The sequence below is a fragment of the Delphinapterus leucas genome, chromosome 18 (assembly GCF_059928025.1).
Source record: "Delphinapterus leucas isolate spDelLeu-1000000601 "Yukka" chromosome 18, BTC_Dleu_Yukka2, whole genome shotgun sequence".
NCBI classification, from domain to species: domain Eukaryota; kingdom Metazoa; phylum Chordata; class Mammalia; order Artiodactyla; family Monodontidae; genus Delphinapterus; species Delphinapterus leucas.
The window spans coordinates 15,213,896-15,238,439 of NC_143146.1; the positions used below are offsets into that span (position 1 = coordinate 15,213,896).

General features: G+C 43.4%; 1 protein-coding gene across 1 annotated transcript in view; it reads left to right on the forward strand.

The window, feature by feature from the left end:
- The window catches only part of ABCC4 (ATP binding cassette subfamily C member 4 (PEL blood group)), a 217,450-nt gene that overhangs the window by 125,649 nt on the left and 67,257 nt on the right, over nucleotides 1–24,544 (forward strand). Inside the window, exon 20 of the mRNA XM_022576930.3 lies at nucleotides 22,235–22,314. Coding sequence (XP_022432638.1) covers nucleotides 22,235–22,314 — 80 coding nt within the window. The remainder of the gene's footprint in view (nucleotides 1–22,234; nucleotides 22,315–24,544) is intronic.

The following is a 24,544-nucleotide window of genomic DNA, read 5'->3' on the forward strand; positions in this document are numbered from 1 at the left end:
AACATTGTATAAGTTTAAAGTGTACAACATATTGATTTGGTATATTTATATTGCAGTATGATTGATACTGTGTTAGCTGACTAACACCTATGGCATCATATAATTATAATTGATTCTCATGTTGGGAATGATTAATATCTAGTCTCTTAGCAAATTGAATATCTATAGTACAGTTTTGTTGTCTGTCATCGCTGTACTGTGTTTTAGGTCTCCAGGGCTTATTTATCTATTAATTGCAAATATAGACCTTTAAACATCTCATTTTACTGTCTGGTTGTATGAGTTTGATTTTTTTTTTTTTTTTTTTTTAGATTTCATATATAAGAGATATCATACAGTATTTGTCTTTCCCTGTCTGACTTATCTCACTTCGCACAATTTCCTCAAAGTCCATCCATGTTTTTGCAAAAAGAAAAAAGAATTTTCTTTTCTCCCATGGCTGAATAGTATTTCACTGTGTGTGTATGTATCTGTGTATTTATATATGTACACATAACATCTTCTTTGTCCATTCATCTGTTGATAGACTCTTTGGTTGTTTCTGTATCTCGGTTATTGTGAACAACGCTGCAGTAAAAACAGGAGTGCATGTATCTATTCTAAATCCTATTCCATTTCTGTCTTGACTTTCAGAATAAAATTTTTGTAATTTTGTAACTGATCATAAGTTAGGAAAATGTTAGATCTGAAATTTGTATTATTTGATGTTATAAGAAAATATATGGGATCTTGGTTTCATAGTGAGCTCTTCTTTGGCATTTAAGTCACTCTTGGGAGTGAAAACAGCAAAGCACGCGTGTGAGCCTTTTTTTCCCTAACTTAAGTGGGGAGGAGTCAGAGAGTAAGAGAGTTAGCTCTCAGATCCTGTCATATTAGAAATGCCGTTAAGCATCCCACGCTGTCTTTAATAATTTGCATAAAGAGAAAACTACCCTTAAGTAGGCTATTTTGGAAATGTAGTTTAATGTTTAATAGGGTTCATGTTGACTTTAAATGGGAGAATATTATGGTTAGAGGACTCGGAGTGGACAGAATGGAGATCTGAGAAGGTTCCTATTGGGGGAACCACAGCAAAACCACTCCCTGTATTATAGGAACCCCACCCAGCTCTTCGGTAGATCTCAAGATGTGGCGGTGCTATAGAAGATTGGGTAAGTTCTCGCATTGGTTTAGTTTAGATAAACCCTGTTACTAACCAGGAGCTTAGAGTTGATAATGATGGCAGCCTGGAGCCATAGATGAATCAATCCAGGTGAAATCCCACTTAAAACCACCTTTTCTCTTTCTTTTATTCAGGCTTTGGTACCTAGTTCGTTTTTCACTCCCCTACCCCATGCCCCTACTCCCCAAATTTATGGTGACTGGAAAGAGAAGATTCTTCAGTTGTCTATTTTACCGTCTGTGTCATGATTTTTTTTGTAGTGACGTTAGTGTTTTGCTTTCTTACTTGTTTGTCTGATATAGAAGTAAAAAAATATATTTGGAAAGCTGCAGGAAAATCGTGCCTAGAATATCTTATTGTTTAGTCTATAAGGCCCAATATTTTACAGTGAGACAGTTTTATTTCTGCTCACTCAACTTTTGCTTATTCGCCTTATCCCAATTAGTATAAGGATAGGATCTAATCCTAATTTTAGCCATGTTTTTGTTTTTTGTTGTAAACTTAGGTGTATAACCTGGAAGTATCACTGTTTTTCTTGGTTCCTGGGAAAACCTGTTTCTAGTGTCATTTAAGTTTTGATAGAAATGCAGAAATAGGGTTTCTGAACCGTTGCGGGCTTGGCCGGCTCCCTGGATGGTGATTGGACCAGCTTCTCCTTTGTTGGGCTAAAGTAACCCAGCGTCATGGTCCTGGTCCCCAGTTGTCCATCCTCCCCCCACGTGCCTCACTTCTCAGGTTCTTTTCAAATATTGGCTGAAACATATTAAGGTTTATTTATCAAAAGTGTCATTAATCCCCGGGCGCGTGACACCCACCCCCACCCCCGCCCAGTATAATGTGTAATTTAGTGAAAGATTGCGTATGGGGCTTTCTGTTCATGTGATAGCCTGTGTTCTCTCTCTTCACACTGCACTTCAGAGCAGTATTAAGTTCTTGGATTTTTGAAACTTTTTGTTTCCTTTGTTGAGGGCACAGGTTAGGCAAAAATAATTGGCTGATAAAGACTGCATCTGGACAAAAACAGAAACAAATGAGACCTAGGTGAAAAGTGAATTGACCTAAGAAATCCAAGGATAAGGAATAATGTGTTTTGATCGGAGAGAAGTAAAACGTTGTCTTGGACTCTCTTCTCCATGCACATTTTGATACATTTCATGGCATTTGCAGGCGAGAACCATTCAGCCTTGGGCCTCCTTGCAGCCTCCACGTTGTAACGTCTTGGTGAATTAAAGCTTTCTTACTTCTTTCTGATGAAAATATTAGCAGTTTCGGAATTGTGCCTAGTGGATCTATTCAGCTCTGAGGAAACCTTTCAGTAATGGGACTTTTCATCTGAGGCCTGTGAGCCCATGACTGTCCCAAGAGATTGGGGTCTTGCAGTGATTTTGCTTCATTACGAGCCTACACCAACATTATTTAATGCAACCGAGTTTCAAATGCTGCTAAGGAACACGGTTAAGGTCGTGGTCTTAAAGGACTTTTATGTCCTGCAGAAGCCTGATTTTCGCCTAATATGTAGAACAGCTTGTGCAGTATAGCTCTTGGGAGGTGAATATTTGTTCGTGTAGGTTACAGTCGCCAACATACCCTGAGAGTGGTGGGAATGTCGGGCAGAATATGTATTTTGAGGAAAAAGAAGAACTAGTATGCAAAAATTAGTCATGGAAATCCATAAATACCAGGCCAAGAATATTCCTGCAGATGTGTCCGTTGGGTTTTACTAGGAATGATGGACAGATACATTTTCAGATTTTCCTAATAGAGAATTTTCTTAAAAGTTCAGCAAAATTATGTCTTCATAGGTTTTAAACCCTTTCCCCTTTACATAGAGATTTCTCCTTTCCTCAGTTGCTAGAGTTTTCTGTTGAAAGAATGCACGAGAAGCCTTTTATTCTATGGATTTCTTTTTAACTGTCCCTTAAGAAATACATACCAATTCTCGAGACTAGTACCCTGGTGCAGTCTCTGGTAGCCTGGATTACCGAGATGGTTTGCTGTTCGTATTGTTTGCTTGTGCAACGAGAAATCAGGTTTTAACACCTGATGAATACCTGCAAATTCTTTGTTGAATCAGTATCTTGTCCTTAGACTAGCTTTGTTGCCTTTCCTTTGAGGCTGTGGAGTATCCGTAGGCTGCCCTCCCCTCTGAGGGAGACAAGAGAATGGAGACACCCCCTTCCCACAGTTGAGGAAATGCAGAGCCTGTGGGTGTATGCACCCTGCGTGTTGGTGAGAGTGCACTGGGCTGACTTCACGGGTGAGGAGAGGCTTTGAAGAAGGAGAGCCTGAGGCGAGGCTGCGGAAGCAGAACCGTTCTGAGTGGAATCAGGAGAGGGGGGAGCGGGGATAGTTGAGGCAGCACAGAATCCAGTTTTGCTGGTGGGTAGTAGAACGGCTCAGAGTGAACGCTAGAGGCCAGGAGACCAGCGTGGAGTTGACAAAGTTTCCCACGTGGGTTGTTGCCAGCTTCGTGCCAGGGGATGCTGTGGCGTTTACAGAGGCACATGGTCATGTAGATGTGATTAACCGCTCAGACGTTTGGCGCCAAAATATTCCCCTTTTAGAACAGCTCCCGAGATGGCGGGTTGTGCCGGTGTGAACCGAGTGGGGAATCACAGTTGAATAAAACACGGGCTCCTTAGATATCTTGAGGCTGCAAAGAGGGAACTTAGAATGACAAGCAAGATGAAATCTTATTTTCTTTGTTGAGTTTGGAGGATTTCCGTAGATCCTGCCTTCCTTGAGGTGGAGGCAGACAGAAATCATATACACGTGCACGTTGTTTCTGGGAGCACAGGGCCTCATTCAGCATGGGCAGCTAGGGTGCGCCCAGGCCGGGGGTGGTGGTTCCTGGCGCTGGGGGAGGTCTCCCTCCCCGCCCCCGCCCCCGTCATGCTTTTGTCACAGGGCCAAGTTTCTGTCTGTGTTGTAGCTGCCACAGGAAGAAGCTGGAACATTCCTCTTGTTTTGAATTAGACCAGTGACTGGCCCCATTTACCGCCCGACACCCACCCCTGATGCCCTCTTTCATCCCTCCTTTGGGTGGTCAGTGCCAGCCTGTCCCCACACTGGCCTCAGAGGCTCATAATGAGGTTCCCATAATATCTCTTTTCTAAATAGTGCCGATCTGAAAGCACCACTTTCTAAACACATTTGTTCAGTCTTTTATCCTTCTTTTGTGATAATGGCTCCCTACGTTTTTCTCGAGGCATGGTGTCATCCAAACCTGTGTGTCTTCTGCTGGACACCATGTTAGTAACCGTGGAAGTATGGCTGTGATTGGCCTTGTAGAGCCAAGGAGGCTCAGCTCAGGGAACCGGCCGCATGTGCCAGGGGACCTAAGCAGACGGGAGGAGCAGCTGCTGTTGTGGCACAGGTGGAACTGACCAGAGAATGAGTTGGGTTATCCAGGATGTGGGAGAGGCTGATTGGGGCGAGCCTGCCCTGGAAACCAGGGAAGGAAGGCTGCTTGCCTGGAGTGACGCGAGTGTGGGCAGGATGGAGGGGGCTGAGCCAGGCCGGGGCGGGACAGACTTTGAACTCTATCCCGAGATGGGTAGGATCCGTTTGGTAAGATGCCTGATCACACACCTTTCTGTGCTTCCCAAAGCTCCGTCACATCGTGGAACCTCATAATAGGTGGAGTGGGAATTTGGGGGCATTTTCTCCTTTAAAACGTTTGTAATGGTCTGACTCCTAGTTCACACTTAGCCACGTGCTTTGTGGCCATTTGATTCTTTGGTTTTAATTTCATTGTATCGGCCATAACTGGCAAATTCTGTCTTCTCACTGTTTATTATTGTTCAGAGTGCCTTATAAAGAGGAAAAAAAACAACGTATTTTAGCATACCTTTAACACAGAAAATTATTGCATAATGAGAAACTGTAAAATCTGTGCAAACTTAATTTGAAACTCAGGACAGATTACTGTATTGCCTGGATTTATTTTTGTAGTTCTAAGTAATGACTAATATTTCATAGATACTCATCTACCCTAGTTTAAAAAAGTGAATTGTGGTCCCATCTTGGTTCTGGGATAGCAGTGAAGTTGCCCCTTTGTGAGGAGGCAGCTACAGAACACCAGCAGCTCCTCCCTTTCCCTAGGACTCACAGACTTCAGCTTTCTAAAAGTTTTATTCATGTCAGAGGGGGTTTATTATATGAAAAGAGTAGGACATTTTTCCATAAAAATAAAAATGCTGTTCATGGGGGATTCTCCTCTGCTACCCGCACCCCTCCTTTCCTGAAAAAAATGAAACTTTGGTGCTTATTCAGGGTTCCAGATGTTTGTGTGTATTTATTTATTTCGATATTTATAGTGTTTGCTGTCAAGCCGTTTGCCTCCCTGGGTGCATTCCAGAAATTTTAAAAACATACATGGCAAAGCCACAAAGATCAAAGATCTATGTCTTAGGAACTCTTTGTAGCACTTTAGGCCTGTCTCTGAAATGATTTCTATGAAAGGAACCAAGTAAGAGCTCTTGCTGTCCACCTCTTGTCTTGAGGAATGTTCCAGATGGGGACCAAGCACCTGGTGAAGAACCCATCCTGGGTGGGGTTCTTCCTCTCTGCTCAGTGAGGGGTCTTCGCCTGAAACCCTCCTGCAGAACAAGACCTTCTGTTAGCTCGCTGGGACACCTCTGACCTCTTACCACATTTTATCATTGATGTTTTTATTTCTTCCTTTAAAACATAGGCAATAATTATTTCTCCACCATCCCTGAATATTACTAAATTAACCACATAGAATTTTAAAGACAGCCCATTAGAAATAGGGGTGTCACTGTCTATATTAGTTTAAAAATAATACCATCTAAATGGAAAACAACGAGTTGTTGTAGTAACCATTACCGCCCCCGTGACTAATACCTCAGAACGAGGAAGCGCCCTCAATAGTTGAGGCCCTATAGAAGAATCAGCAGAGGCAGGAGCCGCATTGCTTTCTTCTACGAAAGCCTCAGACACAAAAGGCCTTCTTTGAAGTTCTTACCCGAATGTTTTAAAGATCATGCGTTTGGGTTATGGCATCATTGATCAGCGTTGTAAAAGCAGTCAGTAGATGTTTTCTTGCGTCAATTCCTTACCACAGATGTCTTCCGGAAGAGACTTGTGGTGGAAGGAGGAAAGTGACGAAAGGCGGGCAGTTGTGTGAAGTGACAGCCTTGAAAAGAAACCGTCTCTCGAACCTTCATACCTACTCTGAACACACAGTGTTCTCTACAGAGCAAACCAAGCGAGGTATAAACTTGATCTTCACCCTAGCCCAGCTCTGGGCTTTACCCATTCAGAAGTCTGTGGTGCTTTCCTCACTAACCTGGGCACCTTCCTAGAAGAGCAGCACGTGAGTTGTTAAGCAGCCCAGTTGCTGGCAGTTCGGGCCTCATGCCTCCGTGCTCTCGGGCACTCCCTGTGGCTCGTTACCTTTTCAAGTGCTTGATTCTCCCTTTCATCCCTCTCTCCAGCATATCAGCCACCCTTAGGTGAGAGAGTTGAAAGGAATTGCCTTTAAGCTTAGTGAATTTAGCCCAAAGGGCATGGAGTTCTCCATCTTCTACAGGTCGGCCTATTTGGAGAGGCACCATTTGGCTTCAGTCAGCTTGAGTCTGGATCTCCTTTGAGGAACCCAGCCTTGTCATCAGTGACTTGAAGACTCTAACTGGGCGTAGGTTCTCGATGCTGCCAGTTCATGCTGGGTGTATCCTCAGCAACACCGGCTGTCCGCTCAATCCAGTTACCTAGCCTTTTCGGTTTGTTTTTAATTTGAGAACTCTCCTGAGGATAAAAGCCTCGCTGTCCCTTAAATATTTATAAAATTATCAATTCATTTTTCCATTTAATGAGTTTTACATTGAATTGTGTCGGAAAAGTCACGATTTACCCACATTTTAAAAAATCCACTGAGTTTTGATTTCGCTAAATGTATTTTAAAGCCCACGTTGACATTTAGCTACAGGTGCTTTCATACCTAATGTTCTTTTACCCATTGGGACTGGTGGTTTTTTTAAATATAATTTTTATATTTTATATCCCTGAGATCAGTATTGGCTTCAGGTTGCTTTTTAGCATTAGATCTCTGCAACTGTACACAGTAGGTATAGGTAGTTTTTATGCCTAATGAATGAAAATCTAAATCGAATATAATTGTCAAAATATTTTCTCCTTCTAACATTGGTGTTTTGAATGCTAGCGACCCCTTGATTTTTCTAGTGGGAATTATGCATATTATTAGGATTTTACCTGATCCTGGGAAGAAACTTTTGTGTTGTTTGTAAAACTGTTTCCATACTCCTCATTTAATTTCCTTTGGGTCTGATAGTATTCTTCCCTTTTCCTTTGCCTAAGGGTCTAAATTAAATATCATATGATACGAAACCCTCTAAAGTGGCGTCATGTTCAGAATGATGCTGGGGTTTTCTGCTGGACGCTAAGTCGTCACTACTAAGTTCTACCAAGGCTTGTTGAGAGGTTTTTCGAACAGTTTCTGCATAAGGGAGAAAATATTAGCAATTTTGTGTATATGTGGTAAAAAAAAAAAATTAGCTAGTGATTTTACTTATTGCCTTTTAAAGATATAAATGAAAACAAATGCCATGTGCTATCCGAAGTTTGGGCACAATCAGACCTGTTACATGTATTCTTCTTTTAATTAATTAAAGTTTTGGCTGCGTTGGGTCTTCGTCGCTACGCATGGCCTTTCTTTTAGTTGTGGCGAGCGAGGGCTACTCTTCGTTGCGGTGCGTGGGCTTCTCATTGCGGTGGGCTCTCTTGCTGCGGAGCACAGGCTCTAGGCGTGCGGGCTCCAGTAGTTGCGTCACTTGGGCTCAGTAGTTGTGGTTCGCGGGCTCTAGAGCGCAGGCTCAGTAGTTGTGGCGCTCGGGCTTAGTTGCTCCGTGGTATGTGGGATCTTCGCGGACCAGGGCTCGAACCCGTGTCCCCTGCATTGGCAGGCAGATTCTTAACCACTGTGCCACCAGGGAAGTCCGTGTGACGTGTATTCTGAAAGAGAGGCCCCAGGGCCCTAGGAGTAACCTCCGTGTGGCGTTGCCTTCAGCGTTTGGTGCTGCCACCTTCATCCCTCCCCCACCCTCCCCCAGGCGTTTGTTTGGTGGGTCTTTTATTCCTGCCCACCGAGCTTCAAGGCTCCTTTCCATCCTTTAAGTGGTTCTCAGGATCACCCTTCCCTTAATACATGTTCCTAGATACTCTTTTCTGGTGTACCTTGTGGTATTTTTCTTCTTTGAACTCAACGTTTGGCCCGTCCTCACCTCACTTGATCTAATGATATATCTCTCTTTGCTTTTTATTCCGGGAGACACATGCCCTGGAAGTACAGAGAATGTATATACTCGCTGTCATCTTCTGTTTAGATCCAATTTAGATTTATTTTGGTGTTTTCCCCCTTTGCTTTCTAAGTTATATCACTTCACAGAGGGCAAAGGCTGTTGGCACTTCTAAAAGGCTCTTAATCATGCTTCTGGGTGTAGATGACCAACCTAGGTACTGTCTATAGGGTTCTGCTGGGGTTGTCCTTGCCTTGAAATTATGCAGATCGGGAGGCTTTAAGTGAATCCTGGTTGTGTTGATGTAGCCACATCATCCAGTGGTGCTGGATTCCATTTGTGCTGATCTTCTGCATCTTTTTCAAAAAAGTTTTATTGAAGTATAGTTGACTTATATCTTTTCCATTTTTTTTTTCTTCTTTTGCATCTTGAAAGGCTTTTCAAGGTCTTGGCGAGTTTATAAACGGGGTGGGGGAGTGCATCAAGAATGTGTATTGATTGTGTGAAATATTTTTGAAAAAGGTGAATTGCTACAGCATTGTAGACATGTTTTGAAGACTAAAATGTTAACACATTCTGTTCTGTCTCCTTTTCTTCACTGTGTGGTGGGTGCATTTGTGTCTCTCTGGCACTCTTCTCTGCCACCAGCAGGCAGCCTTGACCTTTGCTCATTTCCACCCTGGCAGATGTTCTTCATCTTCACTCTGTTCTCCTTAACCTACTGAGAGACAGTTCTTCTCTGTTGGTGTGCTGGATGGGACCTGGGACCTTTTGATCCCCGGAAGTGCACAAGCCTCTGTCTTCCTCACCAGGATGATGACACAACTGGCTGCCCCAACAGGCACCTCCTCCTTGGCCCTGGCACTTCGGGTGTAAGTGTACAATATGCAGCTGACATTCCTAATAAGGTCAACAGGAGCAGATGGGCGAGACAGATGGAATGGATTCTGAGAGAAGGATCAGCTTGAATCTTTTCTTCTCTTTTTATTTAAAAAAAAGTTATGGTAAAATACATAGAACATAAAATGTACCATCTTATTCATTTTTACTTACGCTCAGTGGCATTAAGTACATTCTCATTGTTGTGCAACTTCCAGCACCATCCATCTTCAGAGTGTTTTCGTCTTCCCAAACTGAAACTCTGAACCCACAACTAACTCCCTGTGCCCACCCCCCTGCCAACCACCATTCTCCTTTCTGTCTATGAATTTGACTATTCTAGGCACCTTATGCAAGTGGAATCTTTCAGTATTTGACCTTCTGTGTCTGGTTTATTTTATTTCACTTAGCATGTTGTCCTCCAGGTTCATCCATGCTGTGAATGTGTCAGAATTTCCATTCTTGAGGATGAAGAATACTCTACTGTGTGTACATACACCACATTTTGTTTTTCCGTTCATCTATCAATTGGCACTTAGGGTTGCTCCCACCTTTTGGCGATTGTGAACAATGCTGCTATGAGCACAGGTGTACAAGCATCTCTTCAAGACCCAGCTCTCAGTTCTCTTGGGTACCTCCCCAGAAGTGGAATTACTGGATCATGCGGTAATTCTGTGTTTCATTTTTTTTTGAGGAACTGCCATACTTCTTCCATAGCAGCTGCACCATTTTAGATTCTCAGAGTGAACAGAGTTCCAAATGTTCCACATCGTCGCCAGCACTTGCTGTTTTTTGATTTGTTTTTGATGGTAGCTATTGTAACAGGTGCAAGGTGGTCAAATCCTTTATTTTCTTGAGTGAATCGTAGGAGGTGGCTTTGGATGCCAGCAAGGGCTGCGTCCCCCAGACAGTTGGGCAACAGTTCCCTGAAGACAGGATGCCCAGGCGGATCTTGTGCTCTGAGTGCAGGTTTCTTTCCTCTTGTTGCCTCTTTTTAATTCTACACTTGAAAATTAGTTCAGATGCAAACCGCGTTTAGATTTATTTACAGTTTTGTAACTCCTTTCCTGTTTCCCTTTTAACAGGCTTGACTTAAGATGTCTCTTTCAAGTAGTAAATTAATTTAGGTGGCAAGCACCCCACCCGACTTTCGTTATATGCTGGCGGTTTAGATAAATGGATATTATAATCTCAGCACATTTCTGCCCAGCGCTAGCGCGCCTATTTGCAAGAGCCTACAAAAGTGATGATAATATTTTGTCAGTTTGGGGCCTAGAATAAGAAGAAGAAAAATGACATATTTTTTTATTTGTATTTATGGGATGCCTGTAGGGAAGCTGAAAGTGCCGTCTGGCAGTTTACATGGCTAAATACAGATGAAGAAAGATAAGAAACCCGAAGACTTTTTTTCTAGGCACAGGGGAGAAGACAAGGTCCAGATCAGTTACTGTCAGATGTGTTGGAGATGCATTCTCCATTGCAACCGAATATTTTTTCCCTTCAACTCACCATTTCGTTGAAGAATGGAGCCTCTTCTTAATGACTTCATTGATTTGACGATTGGGTTACAGTGTACTTTATTTACTGCTGAACTGTTTTGCTCCTGTCAGCACTTAATGTGAATAAATCCACTTTTTGGCCTCACTTTGATAGGAAAACTTATATCTGCAGGAAAACTTGCTTTTCCTATTTTTATGTACAGACACAGTGTGACTTTCCTTTTCAAAATCATATGTCATAGTGTAGCTGAGAAATAAACACATGCAGGGCTGTCATCCTTGTGTCCTATTAGAGCAACATAAAACAAAATGTGGGTTTATGCCTGAGGGATCACAAAAACAGATTTAATATTTATAATTAAGGTCAATTTTTAAATGATTTATTCATTTACTTTTTCGTTACTGTGTTAAGACTTAGCAGTTTTGGACTCAGATTTTATATGTTTTTTAAAATTATAAATATACAGTATATCCTACATTCACTGTTATGGTTTGCATATGAATTTAATATTTTGTGTCCAGTGAGACCCAGTAAAAGTGCATCTTTTTTTTGTATCACCCAGTTTATGAGCAGAGTTAGAATACATTGCGCTAATAAGTTTTACATGAAGTTTCTAAACTTTCTTATGGAAAACAATGTCACGTGTATTTATCTTTTATCAATTATAATAAATTCAGTTGGGGGGGTAAGATATATCAAAATTCAAAATTTTTCATGAGACACTTCTAAAAATATTTCCTAGTACATATTTTGTTATTAAAGAGAAATACAATTAATTTTATTCATTCGCTTTCACAATTTTATTTTTAAGTGCATGATAAAACTAGTAACGCTACAGCATTTCCTAAAGCTGGACTAGGAACCCCTCTCTAAAGAGGCAAGTAGAATTTCAGCAGCACCTGTACTACAACACTATAAAACCCATTTTCAGCCAACTCTAAGATTTCTAATTCATATCTGAGTCCACAATGAAAGGTAGAAATCATGCACTTGAAAAGTAGCAGCATTAGTGAAACTATGGAAGTGCTTATAGCGCTAGTGTGTGGGGGTGGGGGGGAAAACCCCGGCAAATAGAGACAAATGTCGTTTTCCTTGATACTTCACCCTTAGGAAGAAATGAACTTGCAGGAAAGTAGTAGTTCATGTAAGAAACTTGGGGAACAGTCTCTGGGAATTATCAACTGAACCTAAAATGGCCCTCTTTGTTTTCTTTTCTTTTTTTAAAATTAATTTTTATTGGAGCATAGTTGATTTACAGTGTTGTGTTAGTCCTCTGTGTTCTCTTGGGGAGTTGTGTTCTGAAGGGACGAGTAATTTAAAGGAAGCAAATTGATTAGGTAGGTGCAGGAAACCACAAGTGTTTGAACAGGTTTTTGCTGGACGACAGTTGTGTGGATCAAGGGCTTTTATGGCGGCTAATTATCTGCCCTGGGAGAAGTGGCCATAGCTTGCCTTTCCTTCAGGTGGAAGGTAGGTTCCCTGTCTGTTATTCTTTTCCCTGCTCAGAGTGAATAAATATTTCAAGTATGTGGTCAGCTGTACAGCTCTTTACTTTTCCTTTAGGAAAAAGAGAGTTGCTTGGGTATGGTATTGAGAATAGAACTCAGGAGGACTTGCATATGCCCTCCTGCCCAGGACTAGCTCAGGACATCCTGAAACATGCAAATTGAGCTGCCTGCTAAGAGGGGAAGGAAGGAATATGATGCACCGGCATTTGATGTCTTTTTATGGGGGAACAAAAGAGTTTTGATTTTTTTCACTTGGAGTTCAGCCTGGCTATTGTGTGGTAGAGGAGGCTTAATGAATCATTGTTTAACTAAGATCCTGCCAAGTATTTGACCATTAAATAGCCTCCATGTGTATAGAGCTCTTCTCTGACAGACTCTTATTTGATTGTGATTAATTGGCATTGAATTGGTGTTTAATTACCTCCCACGGAATCTGAGAACAGTTTGTGTTTTGATTAAGTTATATGATGTAAAACCCGCCCTGGCGCTGGGGAAGTCAGCTCTGTCCTTGCTGTACCTGCCTTAGTTCCGACAGGCCGGCCTCTGTGGTTGCTCAAAGCTCAGAGACTGTCTCAAAGTACCAAAAACCCATACAAATTGGGATTTCAGTTTTTCTTTTAATATGCAAAAGTTTTAGGAATCAAAATTCAGCATAAGTCTGGAAAGGTTTTCTTTTTATGTTGAAATTCTTTTTAAGATATTCATTGGGCTATGTTAAACATTTTATACAAATGGATCCGCTTCCTCATTTCTTTTTTTTTTTTTGCGGTACGTGGGCCTCTCACTGTTGTGGCCTCTCCCGTTGCGTAGCACAGGCTCCAGACGCGCAGGCTCAGCGGCCTTGGCTGACGGGCCCAGCCGCTCCGCGGCATGTGGGATCTTCCCGGACCGGGACACGAACCCGTGTCCCCTGCATCGGTAGGCGGACTCTCAACCACTGCGCCACCAGGAAAGCCCCCCATTTCATAATGCGTCACCGTGTACGCGCACGTGAGATGTCCAGGGGGAGAGATCCACCAGCTGGACACACTGACGATGAAGGGACAGTGGGGCCGGTCTGGTTTGGGTGTCACAGCCCTCAGAGAATAGATGACAGCAGAGGAGGTAGGAGATGATCATTGTGGGGATAGAGTTCCAAATACGGGGTGGGGGGCAGGGGGAGTTGCATTTTGGCAACAAGCCAGGTCGCAGGAATGACGAAAGATGTTCAAAGCAAAAACCATTATATCCCAGAAACCAGCATACAGGACTGTTTCAAAAAGAAGGTCGTTAGAAGTGTTATCTGCTACAGAAAAAGTCAGGACGAGTGAGGATGGAAGCAAAGCTGGCTGTTGGTTTTAGAAACTAGATGACGGGTGTAGAGAGGGCAGAAGATGGACGGGAAGGGATTTGTGGGGTTTCTGAATAGGTCATGATTCCATCGTTTGGCTAAGAGATAATGTGTCTCTCCTAAGCTTTTTATAACTGACAGTAGAATACATACAATTATAACTCTTAGAGCAATATTTCCACTTATCACTTTTATCTGAGTTTTGAAAGAAGGAGTACAGTAGTTGAAAATGATTTTTTCCCCTCCTTTTTTTTTTTTCTTTTAAAAAAATCATTGAAGTATAGTTGACATACAGTGTTGTATTAGTTTTAGGTGTACTGCAAAGTGATTCAGTTATTTGTATATACATATCTATCTATCTAGGTGTCTATCTTTTTTGAGGTTCTTCTCCATTATAGGTTATTATAAGATATTGAACGCAGTTCCCTGTGCTACACAGTAGGTCTTCACTGTTTTTTTGTTTTGTGTTTAGTAGTGTGTATCTGTTAATCTCAAAGTCCTAGTCCTACTTTATCCCCCTGTCCTTTCGGTAACCATAAGATTGTTTCCTGTGTCTGTGATTTGTTTCCTATTTGTATAAATTTTTTCATTCCCTCCTTTGTAATGGTGTTCTTACTTGGCAGTTTTTTCCCCCCAACAAAGGCCCACACACATACACTTAATACAACCCAACCACATTTGTGTAACATCTATTGGTGGTCCCCACATGTTCACACGATGCGCTGGAGATCAACTGAGATCAGATTTGGGTGTTGGTGGACCCCACTCCAGCTCACCTTTCAGTCACTTTACATTGGGTGGGTAGTGGGCGGGACGATTGTCTTAAAGTTTAGTCACACTCTCACACCAAATGTTTTGCTGTCCTGTTTCTGAGCATTACATGTCCTTGTACGTGTATTAGAGATGGGACAGGTTGATTTCGCATGTTGAATGGTAACTTCCTGATGTGCCTTTGTGGAAGTGGGACTTCTCTGCTTAGATGAAAGCTTTATTAATAGGTGGTTTTGCCTGCATCTCTGCGGGAACACGTTCCCCAGGTGAGACTGCTACGTGTTCTCCCCCACCCCCCACCCAAACCCCCTCCGATCCCCATTCTTTGGAAGATATGAGATAGAGACTGCGCATTTTGCCTTAAAAGGTGGTCACGGTGCACTGGGCCAGGAAACAAAGACCTTGGAGACAGAGTGGTGCATTCCTCTGGCGGGAGGAGCCCCGTGATAGGTGGTGTCCTGTTCCCTCAGAATTGGCAGTTCTCACCTGGCCCACGTCTCTCGTGGCCACCCCACTTCCTGTGGTTCATGGTTTAGGTGTCTCCTGAAATCATGCAGCCAGTGCACATGGGCATTTTCCAGTGGACATGCTCTGTAGGTTTCATCCAATGCGCAGTGTTTCAGAGCCGCTGTCTTAGAGATTTTCCTGCCTATTGCTGTCCATTCCTGACCTTATATGAGCTGTGAGCCAGACTCCTGCATGACATATGCACGAGATCCAGCGGTAAAGGAACTAGCCTGGTCTTAACTTCCCAACCCCTTTCCCCCCCAATGCTTAGGAGATGTAAAATATCATGGCGGTTGCAGCAGCATGGTTTTGTGTGTCAATTTGTGGGGTGTATCCACTCCTTCAAGGTCAGTCCCTTTCCAAACTTAGCAGAGAGGGATGTGACTTGCCCTATGTCGCAGGACAGGGTAAGGCCTGGAATGAGGTGGCTCTCAAGCCCTGGACTTTGCTTCTGTCCTCATTCATTCTTTTTCAGTCACTTCTTCACTTGTTAATCTATGTATTCATTCCATCTTCAATAACTTCTATAATTTAATTTTGAGGTGGGGTTATTTTAAATGTTTTGCTTTAATTATGGTTAGCCAAGAGAGAATTCCTGGAACTCTTCTAATACTCAAAGCATTCAGCATCTAGTGGATGCTGTGGTTGCTAATGGATTCAACATTAGCCAATCAAAAGGGGCTGGGCTGTCAAAGGCCAGTTTGACGATCACCGTTCATACCAGCTGAACACCAGCCCTGCCTATGATTTTATTGTCTCATCCTTATTAGTACATTTTTAATAGAGTTTTCAGATGCGTCTAGTAAAACAGCTCTGTGTCATAGATGTAATGACGTAAATTTTCTTCGTCTCTGTAACCCTGGGTGCAAGTCCCCAACCTGGCTACTTTACAGCCGAGTGTCATTGAATTAATTTCCTCCTGCCTCTAAGCTTAAGCTGCCTCTTCTGTAAAATGGGGACAACATCTCGCTCATAGTTTTGAGATGATGCGTACATAGTTTCTGGCACTTACTTGGTGCTCATGTGGTGTTGGGGGTGTTCTAGAAACCAAGCAGAGCGACCACAAGAAAAAAATCCCACCAAATCTCTGGTGTGTAGCACAGGCAGCCTGGTGAAGCTGTACAGGGTTTGTCTGTGGGCACACAGGCCAAGACAGAATTGGTCCTCGGCTGTCGGCCGGGGGCTCTCAGACTGTCTGGCCTGGGTCGGATGTGTAAGATGCATGCTCACTCCACTAGGCCCCTCCTCAGGACTTCCACCTCGCAACCATGGCTTTGACAAGAGAAGTCAGACCTCTTTGTGACTCTAGGGAATTTTCAGCAGAGGCCCCTTAACACTACACTCTTCTCCACGCCCGTTCACACACAGGTTCTCTCCTATCTTAGCTCTCCAACTAGGCAAATATTTGTCCTCCCACCCGGACAAACTCCACTCTCCGTCAGTCCATCCTCTGGCCTCCTTCTAAGTGCTCAGGCTGTGTTTCCTCCATGAGAACCCATTAGCCTGACCCTGCCTAAGCCTGCAAGTCAGTGACACTGTCTGGTGTCACCCACTGCTGCTGTGGCCGCGTCTTCGCTCTGTGCCACCAGCATCTTGGATCACGGTGCCTGGCCCAGCGTCTCTGCACGCGGGCCGCCAAGCTGAGGTGTCGGCGCGGCCATTTCGCACCGGGGCCTCTGGTCTGAAGGGCCGGGTGCAGGGCCGGCAACCTGCACGAGGCAATGTGTGAGCAAGTGAAACTTGATTAAGCACAAAGGAAAAGAAGAAAGGTTGGACTTGGTTTTATGACCCAGATTCTATTTTTATTTCCCAGGAGTTGTTAATGGCCTTTGCTGGTGTGAGTATGCCAAACCAGACGCTTCGTATTTCCCCATGCATTTCCCCAGAAGAGAGTGCATGAAATATCAATAGATAATTGAGATTTGGAAACAAACCATTTATTTATAGAAAGGCTCGTTGTATAGATTCATACAGAAGACACTCAAGCACCCTCTGTATGTGAGGCATTGGTCCAGGCACTGGGGTAACAGCAGTGAATGAAACGGGTAGAACTCCTGCCTTAATGATGTCTATATTATAATTCAGTTTCTGTGACTAAAATGGAGACAAGTGGTTATTAGCTTCTGGAAGCAAAGAATGGAATTTAAAGGGGCCGTGAGAATTCCCTGTCAATCCAGTAGTTAGGTCTCTGCGATTTCATTGCCCAGGGCCCGGGTTCAATCCCTGGTGAGCCACTTGGCCAAAATAAATAAAGGGGACATAATTATACATGTTGATAAAACCAGATTAAAGGTTCTTGAGACAGAACATCATCAGAAATGTTCAGGTTGTTCCTTGTTACTCAAAGTGTGGTCCTTTGAGCAGCCAGCATCCACATTACCCTGGGAGTTCTTAGAAATCAGGAATCTCAGACCTCACGCAGACAGAGCTCTTGAGAAGTTACATTTTAATCCAGGTGCCTTGGAGATTTTCATACAGATTATAGCTTAGAAGCATTGTTTTGTGAGTCTTGGGGTCTTTGTGATCAAACTTCACTTGGATGCACAGGAGCCTTCAAGGTCCTGGAACGTTCACCCATGTGTTTATAAATCAAACACGACTAGAGTGCTGGTGGACTCCATAGTGATCAGAATTAATCTTTCCAACTGTGCCCCCGATTGACATGTACAGGATGGTCACTACGTGGGTTCCAGGTCTTACTATATATCTCCCTTCAGGATGAGCCCCTTTTGAAATAATTCATTTCATAGATTTGTTTTAGGTTTTTGTGTAAGAGTGTATCTGCACAGAAGGGTTCCTATTTTAAAAAAGAGGGTTGGAAAGCCAGTACCTTGTGGTGTTTTATTAGTGAACCCCACCTTCTGCCTTGCCCAGCACTTTGCATTTTGTTATAGATTGTGTGAGAAATGTGGTCCATGTTTACAAAGGGTGTATAATCTAGATGTAAACTCAAGACTAATATACATGAAAAGTAGTCAAACCACTAAATAGATTATACTATGATATGTTCTGAGAATATACCCAGACCCCAGGTGGAATCTGGAAGCTCGCTGAAACAGTCCCTCACCGAACAATGTGCCAGAAAAATCTGTGCCTTTAAACATGAGAATCACTTAGGTCTTTGCTGAGAGTGCGTGGAGTCTTCTTTTTGGCTCTACTTGGATGTAGGGTCTCCTCAGTCCTCAGCTCTAAAAGGAAAAATGGAAGTTGGTGGCAAGCTCTGGGCAATAGCATAATGTATCAGCTGAAAGCACAGTATTATAAAAAGATTTTTTTAAAAAAAGTAGTTGGGTGCCGGAGCCTGTGCTCCGCAACGGGAGAGGCCACAACAGTGAGAGGCCCGCATGCCGCAAAAAAAAAAAAAAAAAAAGTAGTTGGGTGGAGGTTGGAGTGCAACTTCACTAGCCTTAAGCAGCCCCAAAGGCTATTGCCATGTTTAAAAACAGTCTAACTGTTAATGGTCAAAATAAAAAAGGTTAGTTTTGTTACTTAAAAGGGTAATTAGTAATTCGAAAATTTAACTGTACAATTCCCCCAACTAATTTTAGAAAGCAAGTCTCTTGTTGGACATGTGGCGCTTGTTCTAGTCTAGGCTTTTGGGTTGCTAGGGGCAGAATCTACACAAGTTAGTTCAGATGAGGAGACCTTGATCGAAAGGAAATGGACATCTCCTGGAGCTGGAACGATGCTGAGTTTCCTGTAACTGAAGCTGGGAACTGGGGTCCTCATGGGAGCTGGGGCCATTGTCACAGGGCTCGTGCCCAAAGCCACTTTGCCTCTGATCTTTGCTGGGTATGGTGAGGCTGGTCCACTTTCCTGGCTTCTCTCCTGGCCTTGTGTTGCTTGAGGAGGGGAAATCGGAATGACTAGGTGGCTAGTCAGTGAGTTGGCTTCCCCTGGGGAGAGAAAAAATTAAAATTGCGCGTAATACATTATAGACTTGTTCAAGTTGTTTTCTACTTCTGACTTGCCAAGTGTGCCACACTGAATATCTTTGATGCACTCATTAACTCCTGGGTATATGTTCCTAGAAATGGAATTTCTGGGTCAGAAGAGGTACACGCTTAGAGTTTATACATACTGCTCTTTGGTCCCCAGTATCTTCCTGTGTAGTACCGGTGGGAGCCATGTGGATATTCATTATACCCACATCTAAAATGTGACCTGGCCTCCAGAATTTATCGTGATTGTTGGCTCTGTGATTGGATATGCAAGATGGGAGAGGTGGTGGTACTACTTTACCCTAAGGTAATCCAGCAGTACCTGGGGTATTAATTTTAATACTGGGCACAAGGCATTAACTGAGACTGTCCATCTGAGTCTGGACAAGAGGCAGCGGCCAAGATAGGACACCGAGCCTTATGAGGGATCATTGAGGCCCCAAGGAGTAGTTGCTGGAAAGGATATGATTCACTTCATTCAAGTATTTGAAAGGCTGTCATATCAAGAGAAATTAGGTTCCCTTTGTGTGGCTATAAGGGCAGAAGAAGCGGCAGAGGTTGGATGTTCTAGGAAGGCAAGATTCGGTTTGATGTGAGAAAGCCGTCTAACAGAACTGTCTGAAAATGCATTGGGTTCCCCATGTTCACGTGAACTGCCCTTCCCTCTACCTCCCTAGAGATAACTCCAGCAGGGGCCATGTGTCATGTGGGTGAAGAGTCATGGCATGTGTGTGAAGTGAATTCATCATTAGGATTTCATTTGGAGAGTTTTGAGAAAAGTTTAATACTATGAGGCCATGAACTTGGAATCACACCTCTGGTTACAACAGCCTATTTCAGAGCCAGGTGAAATATTCTGCAAACACCATTCGTTCTCTTAATATTTCTTAGTGCAAAGAAGTAACTGTTGAGGACTTCCGTGGTGGAGCAGTGGTTAAGAATCCACATGCCAATGCAGGAGGCATGGGTTCGATCCCTGGTTTGGGAAGATTCCACATGCCGTGGAGCGACTGAGCCCATGTGCCACAACTACTGAGCCTGCGTGCTGCAAGTACTGAAGCCCGCGCGCCTAGAGGCTGTGCTCCGCAAGAAGATAAGCCACTGCAAAGAGAAGCCCCCGCATCACAACGAAGAGTAGCCCCCGCTCACCGCAACTAGAGAAAGCCCGTGCGCAGCAATGAAGACCCAAGGCAGCAACCACCCCGCCCCCCCCCGCCCCCCCGGCCAAATAAATAAATAAATAAATAAGAAGAAGAAGTAGTAGTAGTAACTATCGAACTTTTTGATCTCACATTTTCTATACCTAGCTCATTGGTGAATAAGAGTTTCGTTTTTTGGTGATCTCTGACATTCTGTTCAGTTTGCTATGAGGGGAGATGGGTTTTTCTCATTGTTTTTGCTTTGCTTGTATTTTATACTCTTTGCCAACCCTGGGTCTCTCAGACCTTAGGACTCCCACATCTGGTGAATGGTAAAGGGGTGGTTGACACATACTGTTCATCCCTGAGTAGCCAATATCTCTTTTAACACTTTCTAAGACAAATTATACTTGTTTCCAAATTCTGCCTACGTTAAAAAGTTGTATTTTTCCATTGAAGAAGTCACAAGAACTTAAAGGATGTCTTTAACATTTTTTGTCGTGTATATTCCTTATTTGGGCATTGCTGCTTTGAAAAGGTAAAAAATAACTAAATGAGAATATGTGGGGAAATTGCGCATCTGATTTTAATGTTCCTAAAGCAGAATTGATTAAATGATTCCCATCTTCTTGCCCCTCGAAGTGTGATCTGGGAAATAGTTTAAAGGGGGGGGTCACCTGACAGCTGGGAAGAAATGCAGACTCTCTAGCTCCCCCAACACTCCTGAATCAGCAAGTGCATTTTAACAGGTGGACATCGCTCCAGTGTCTGGTAGACTTTCCGAGGTGACATGATGCTGCAGGACCTGGGGGGAATAGTCAGTATCTCTCCTTGGTGGTTGAGCACCTGTTAACTCACCGGGCATTGTGACTGGGTTCTTCACCTGCATGAGCCCATTTAATCCTGAGAATCACCTTCTAAAGCAAGCATTCCTAGAGGCTCCGAAAATTTGTCCCTGGTCCTCCAAACGTGTCACTAAACGACGGTTTCTGGAGTCTGTATTTCCTAAGCCTGAGACAGGAGAATTGAGGCCCAGCCGGTAACGGCCTGGCCTGGCCGAGGGCGAAAGCCTCCGATGTCTACAGCCCCCGGCTTGGCCGCACCCTGTGCTTCCGGTGAGCCAGGCGCCCTGCGGAGGACAGCAGGGCTGGCTCATCCCGGCAGCGGAAACTCAGCGCCCAGCCTCTGCTCATTCAGTGTCCAGCTGTGGCTTGGTGTGAAGGGCCTCGGGAGAAAGTCACCTCTGACAGGGGTCAGGAAGAGCACCTAGAGGCCCCACATCTCACCTGCAGGCTGGCTTCCTGGAGCCTCAGTTATGAAAGAAGTTCAGGGGCCTAGATAACACATTTCTCAGGAGCTGCTACACCAGAATAGGCTGTGTGCGTGCCTGCGTGTGTTGTTACTTCAGTGCCTTTGGATTTAATCATTAAAAAGACCAGATATTTATTACAAATTAGTTCTCATCTTCCAGTCCTGCAGCCTTCAGAGTATACTGTTTTGGTGAATTTTGAGAAGGAAAATAAAAGCAATAAGAAATGATCTTTTAGTCGTCAAGTAATATTTGTTTTCCTGCTTCCATCCCTCTGGTCTTGTTGGATGCTTAAGCATGAGTCGTGTGTTCTTCACACTTGGTGCGCCTCTGAAAACAACAACTTATTACCCTGGTAGTAAATGCACAACTTGGAAATTGGAAGAATCCCAAATTTCCCAAGATGTAAGGTGCTATGCACCATCCTGGGGATTAAAAAATTGCAGACAGGTTGTAATTAGTTTTCTTTTTTTTTAAAGTATCACTTAGCAACATTAATTCTGATAAATCAAAGTTAGTGTAACAATTAGGAGTAATTTATGAATTTTAAATTGTTTACCGCCTCTAGCACTTGAAGTCTTAAATAGGATGGATGTAAAAGGACAAAACATTCTAAAATCCACCAACCCTTCCTGATACTTCCACAAGACCCGCTTCTCCCCTCCCCACCCCCGTTTAAAAATAACGGCCAAAAATTTCAACTGCCCACTCACTGCCATTGGTATTTTAATATCTCTTTAGGTAACGTCTATTTTTTTCTTTACCACTGACATTGGCTTATTTCATATGAATCTATAATATATTAAATACATATGCATTTAAAATATTGTTTTAATTTGTCCATGAATTGTTTCTCTTAAAGGGCCTGTCTGGGGAAATGAGTAATTTCTCATATCCTGTTCTTGCAGGAAGAATTTTGAATCGTTTCTCCAAAGACATTGGGCATATGGATGACTTGCTGCCCCTGACATTTCTTGATTTCATCCAGGTAACGTAACAGTCATGTCAGAGTTCTCACAGCACAAAGCAAAGTGCCTGTTTTTCAAGGCCTTTTCACAGGGGCTGAGATGGGCCTTTCAGCCTGACTGTGTTATCTTAATTAAGTAAAAGGCCACGTTTGTAAGAGAAAGGTGTGGTTGTGATCGGGAGGCTGAGTTAACATGAGTGACACCTGCTGTAGGAGTGGCTACACAGTCACGGTCAAGGTTGGTTCGAAGCAGCGACATGCTTGGTAAGTGGTTCTCCCGCTGCCGTTCAGCTCTCTGGCGTGGATTTCCTTTACTGTGAGCACATTTCACAACAGAGAATCACCTCTCATGGTAGCCTAGATTAACTAAATTATGCATCGGATTACCACAAAAGACAAATACTTACTGCACCGTTTTTTTTGTGTGTGTGTATAAAGCCAGGTGTGGTTACCTACAAAGAAAAGATTAGTAATAATAAGGTGAAAATAATCCTTTAACAAGGACAATAGAGAGCGGTTATGGGAGATACAAAGCCTTTAAAAGCAAGTACCTTTAAGCCAATAATTTGAGTAAGGGATCAGAGTCATCTCAGAAAATGTCTTTTTTGTTTTTGTAGACAGCTTTTCTTTTAACACATTGATTGCTGTGTCTTAAGGTGTCTTTAAAAAAACAAACCTTCAATCCCACAGAAATACCTTCTACACAGCCTTTGTTTTGTCTGTGGACTTGGAAGTTCTAAAGAATGATGTTAGGTCATCTGAGCTCTAATCTCATTTAGTATTGTGCGTTTGGGATGTTTTTATCTGTTGTTTAATTCTGTCTACTTTGAAGTGATTCAGGCTGAGGGGACTTTCTGTTTCATTTCCAAGGGTTTTGGACATCAAAAACATTTATCAGGGCTTCCCTGGTGGCGCAGTGGTTGGGAGTCCGCCTGCCGATGCAGGGGACACGGGTTCGTGCCCCAGTCCGGGAGGATCCCACATGCCGCGGAGCGGCTGGGCCCGTGAGCCATGGCCGCTGAGCCTACGTGTCCGGAGCCTGTGCTCCGTGGCGGGAGGGGCCACAGCGGTGAGAGGCCCACCTACCAAAAAACAAACAAACAAACCAACCAAAAAAACACATTTATTAAAAGGTGTACATTTTCTAAAATCCCAGCTGCTGCTGCTAATATTGATACTTCCTAAGTTGGAAGCCTTTTCACATTCCCTAAGTGCCAGTTAACACGAGCCCATTTTAAGACCAGGAAGGAGGAATGCTGCAGTTAGGGTGTGCAGTCATGGCTTGATACTGATGCTCCCCATACCCCCATTTTTTATTTCAATGCTCAAGTGCTCTTTAAGTCAAAACGTAGGGTCTCTCCTGGAGCCTTTTTTTTTTTTTTTTTTTTTTTTTGCAGTACGCGGGCCTCTCACTGTCGCGGCCTCTCCCGTTGCAGAGCACAGGCTCCGGACGCGCAGGCTCAGCGGCCATGGCTCACGGGCCCAGCCGCTCCGCGGCATGTGGGATCTTCCCGGACCGGGGCGCACGAACCCGCGTCCCCTGCATCGGCAGGCGGACTCTCAACCACTGCGCCACCAGGGAAGCCCCCTGGAGCCATTTTTATAAAAGGAGCCACAAATACTTAATTTGGAAAATTAACTGTGTCAGAAATATCAATAATAGGCCTGAGATTATTCTAGCCATTCCTGTTAGTCACAAAGAAATGCGCCAATGAATGTAGCCTATGGTCAGAGGCCTCCACTGTTTACCAATGTGAGGTAAGCTGTGATTTAGAGGCAGAGTCTTACTGTTCTTTTTAACCTGAGGGACAAGGGTCTAACTTAATCTTGGTGAAATGTAAGTACCAGTAGTTCCAATTAGCTGATTTCTTGAATCTAATTGCAATAGTAAATCTCAATATTATTGTCTTCAAGAAAGGAGTTTTTTATAAAGGATGACTCGGTTATCAATTATGATAAAGATCTATTGTCACTTGTTTTGTTTGCAGGTGTCTCTAAGAAGGCTCCCATAATCCCTTCAGGAAGAAATATTTTCTCCTTTATAAGATGGTATTAGTTAAATATAAAAGCCCTGATCCCTGCCATTGTTGTTGATTCTTTGAGAGACGTTTCCCAACATTCATTGTTTAAATGGTTATCAGGAGGAGTCAGGTGAAACTTAATAAACAGTGCAGTAACTGATTCATCTTTGTGTGCAGGAGCCTTTCTCCAGAGGCTTTGCATTCAATGAGTGGGGTTTTGACGAGGTATC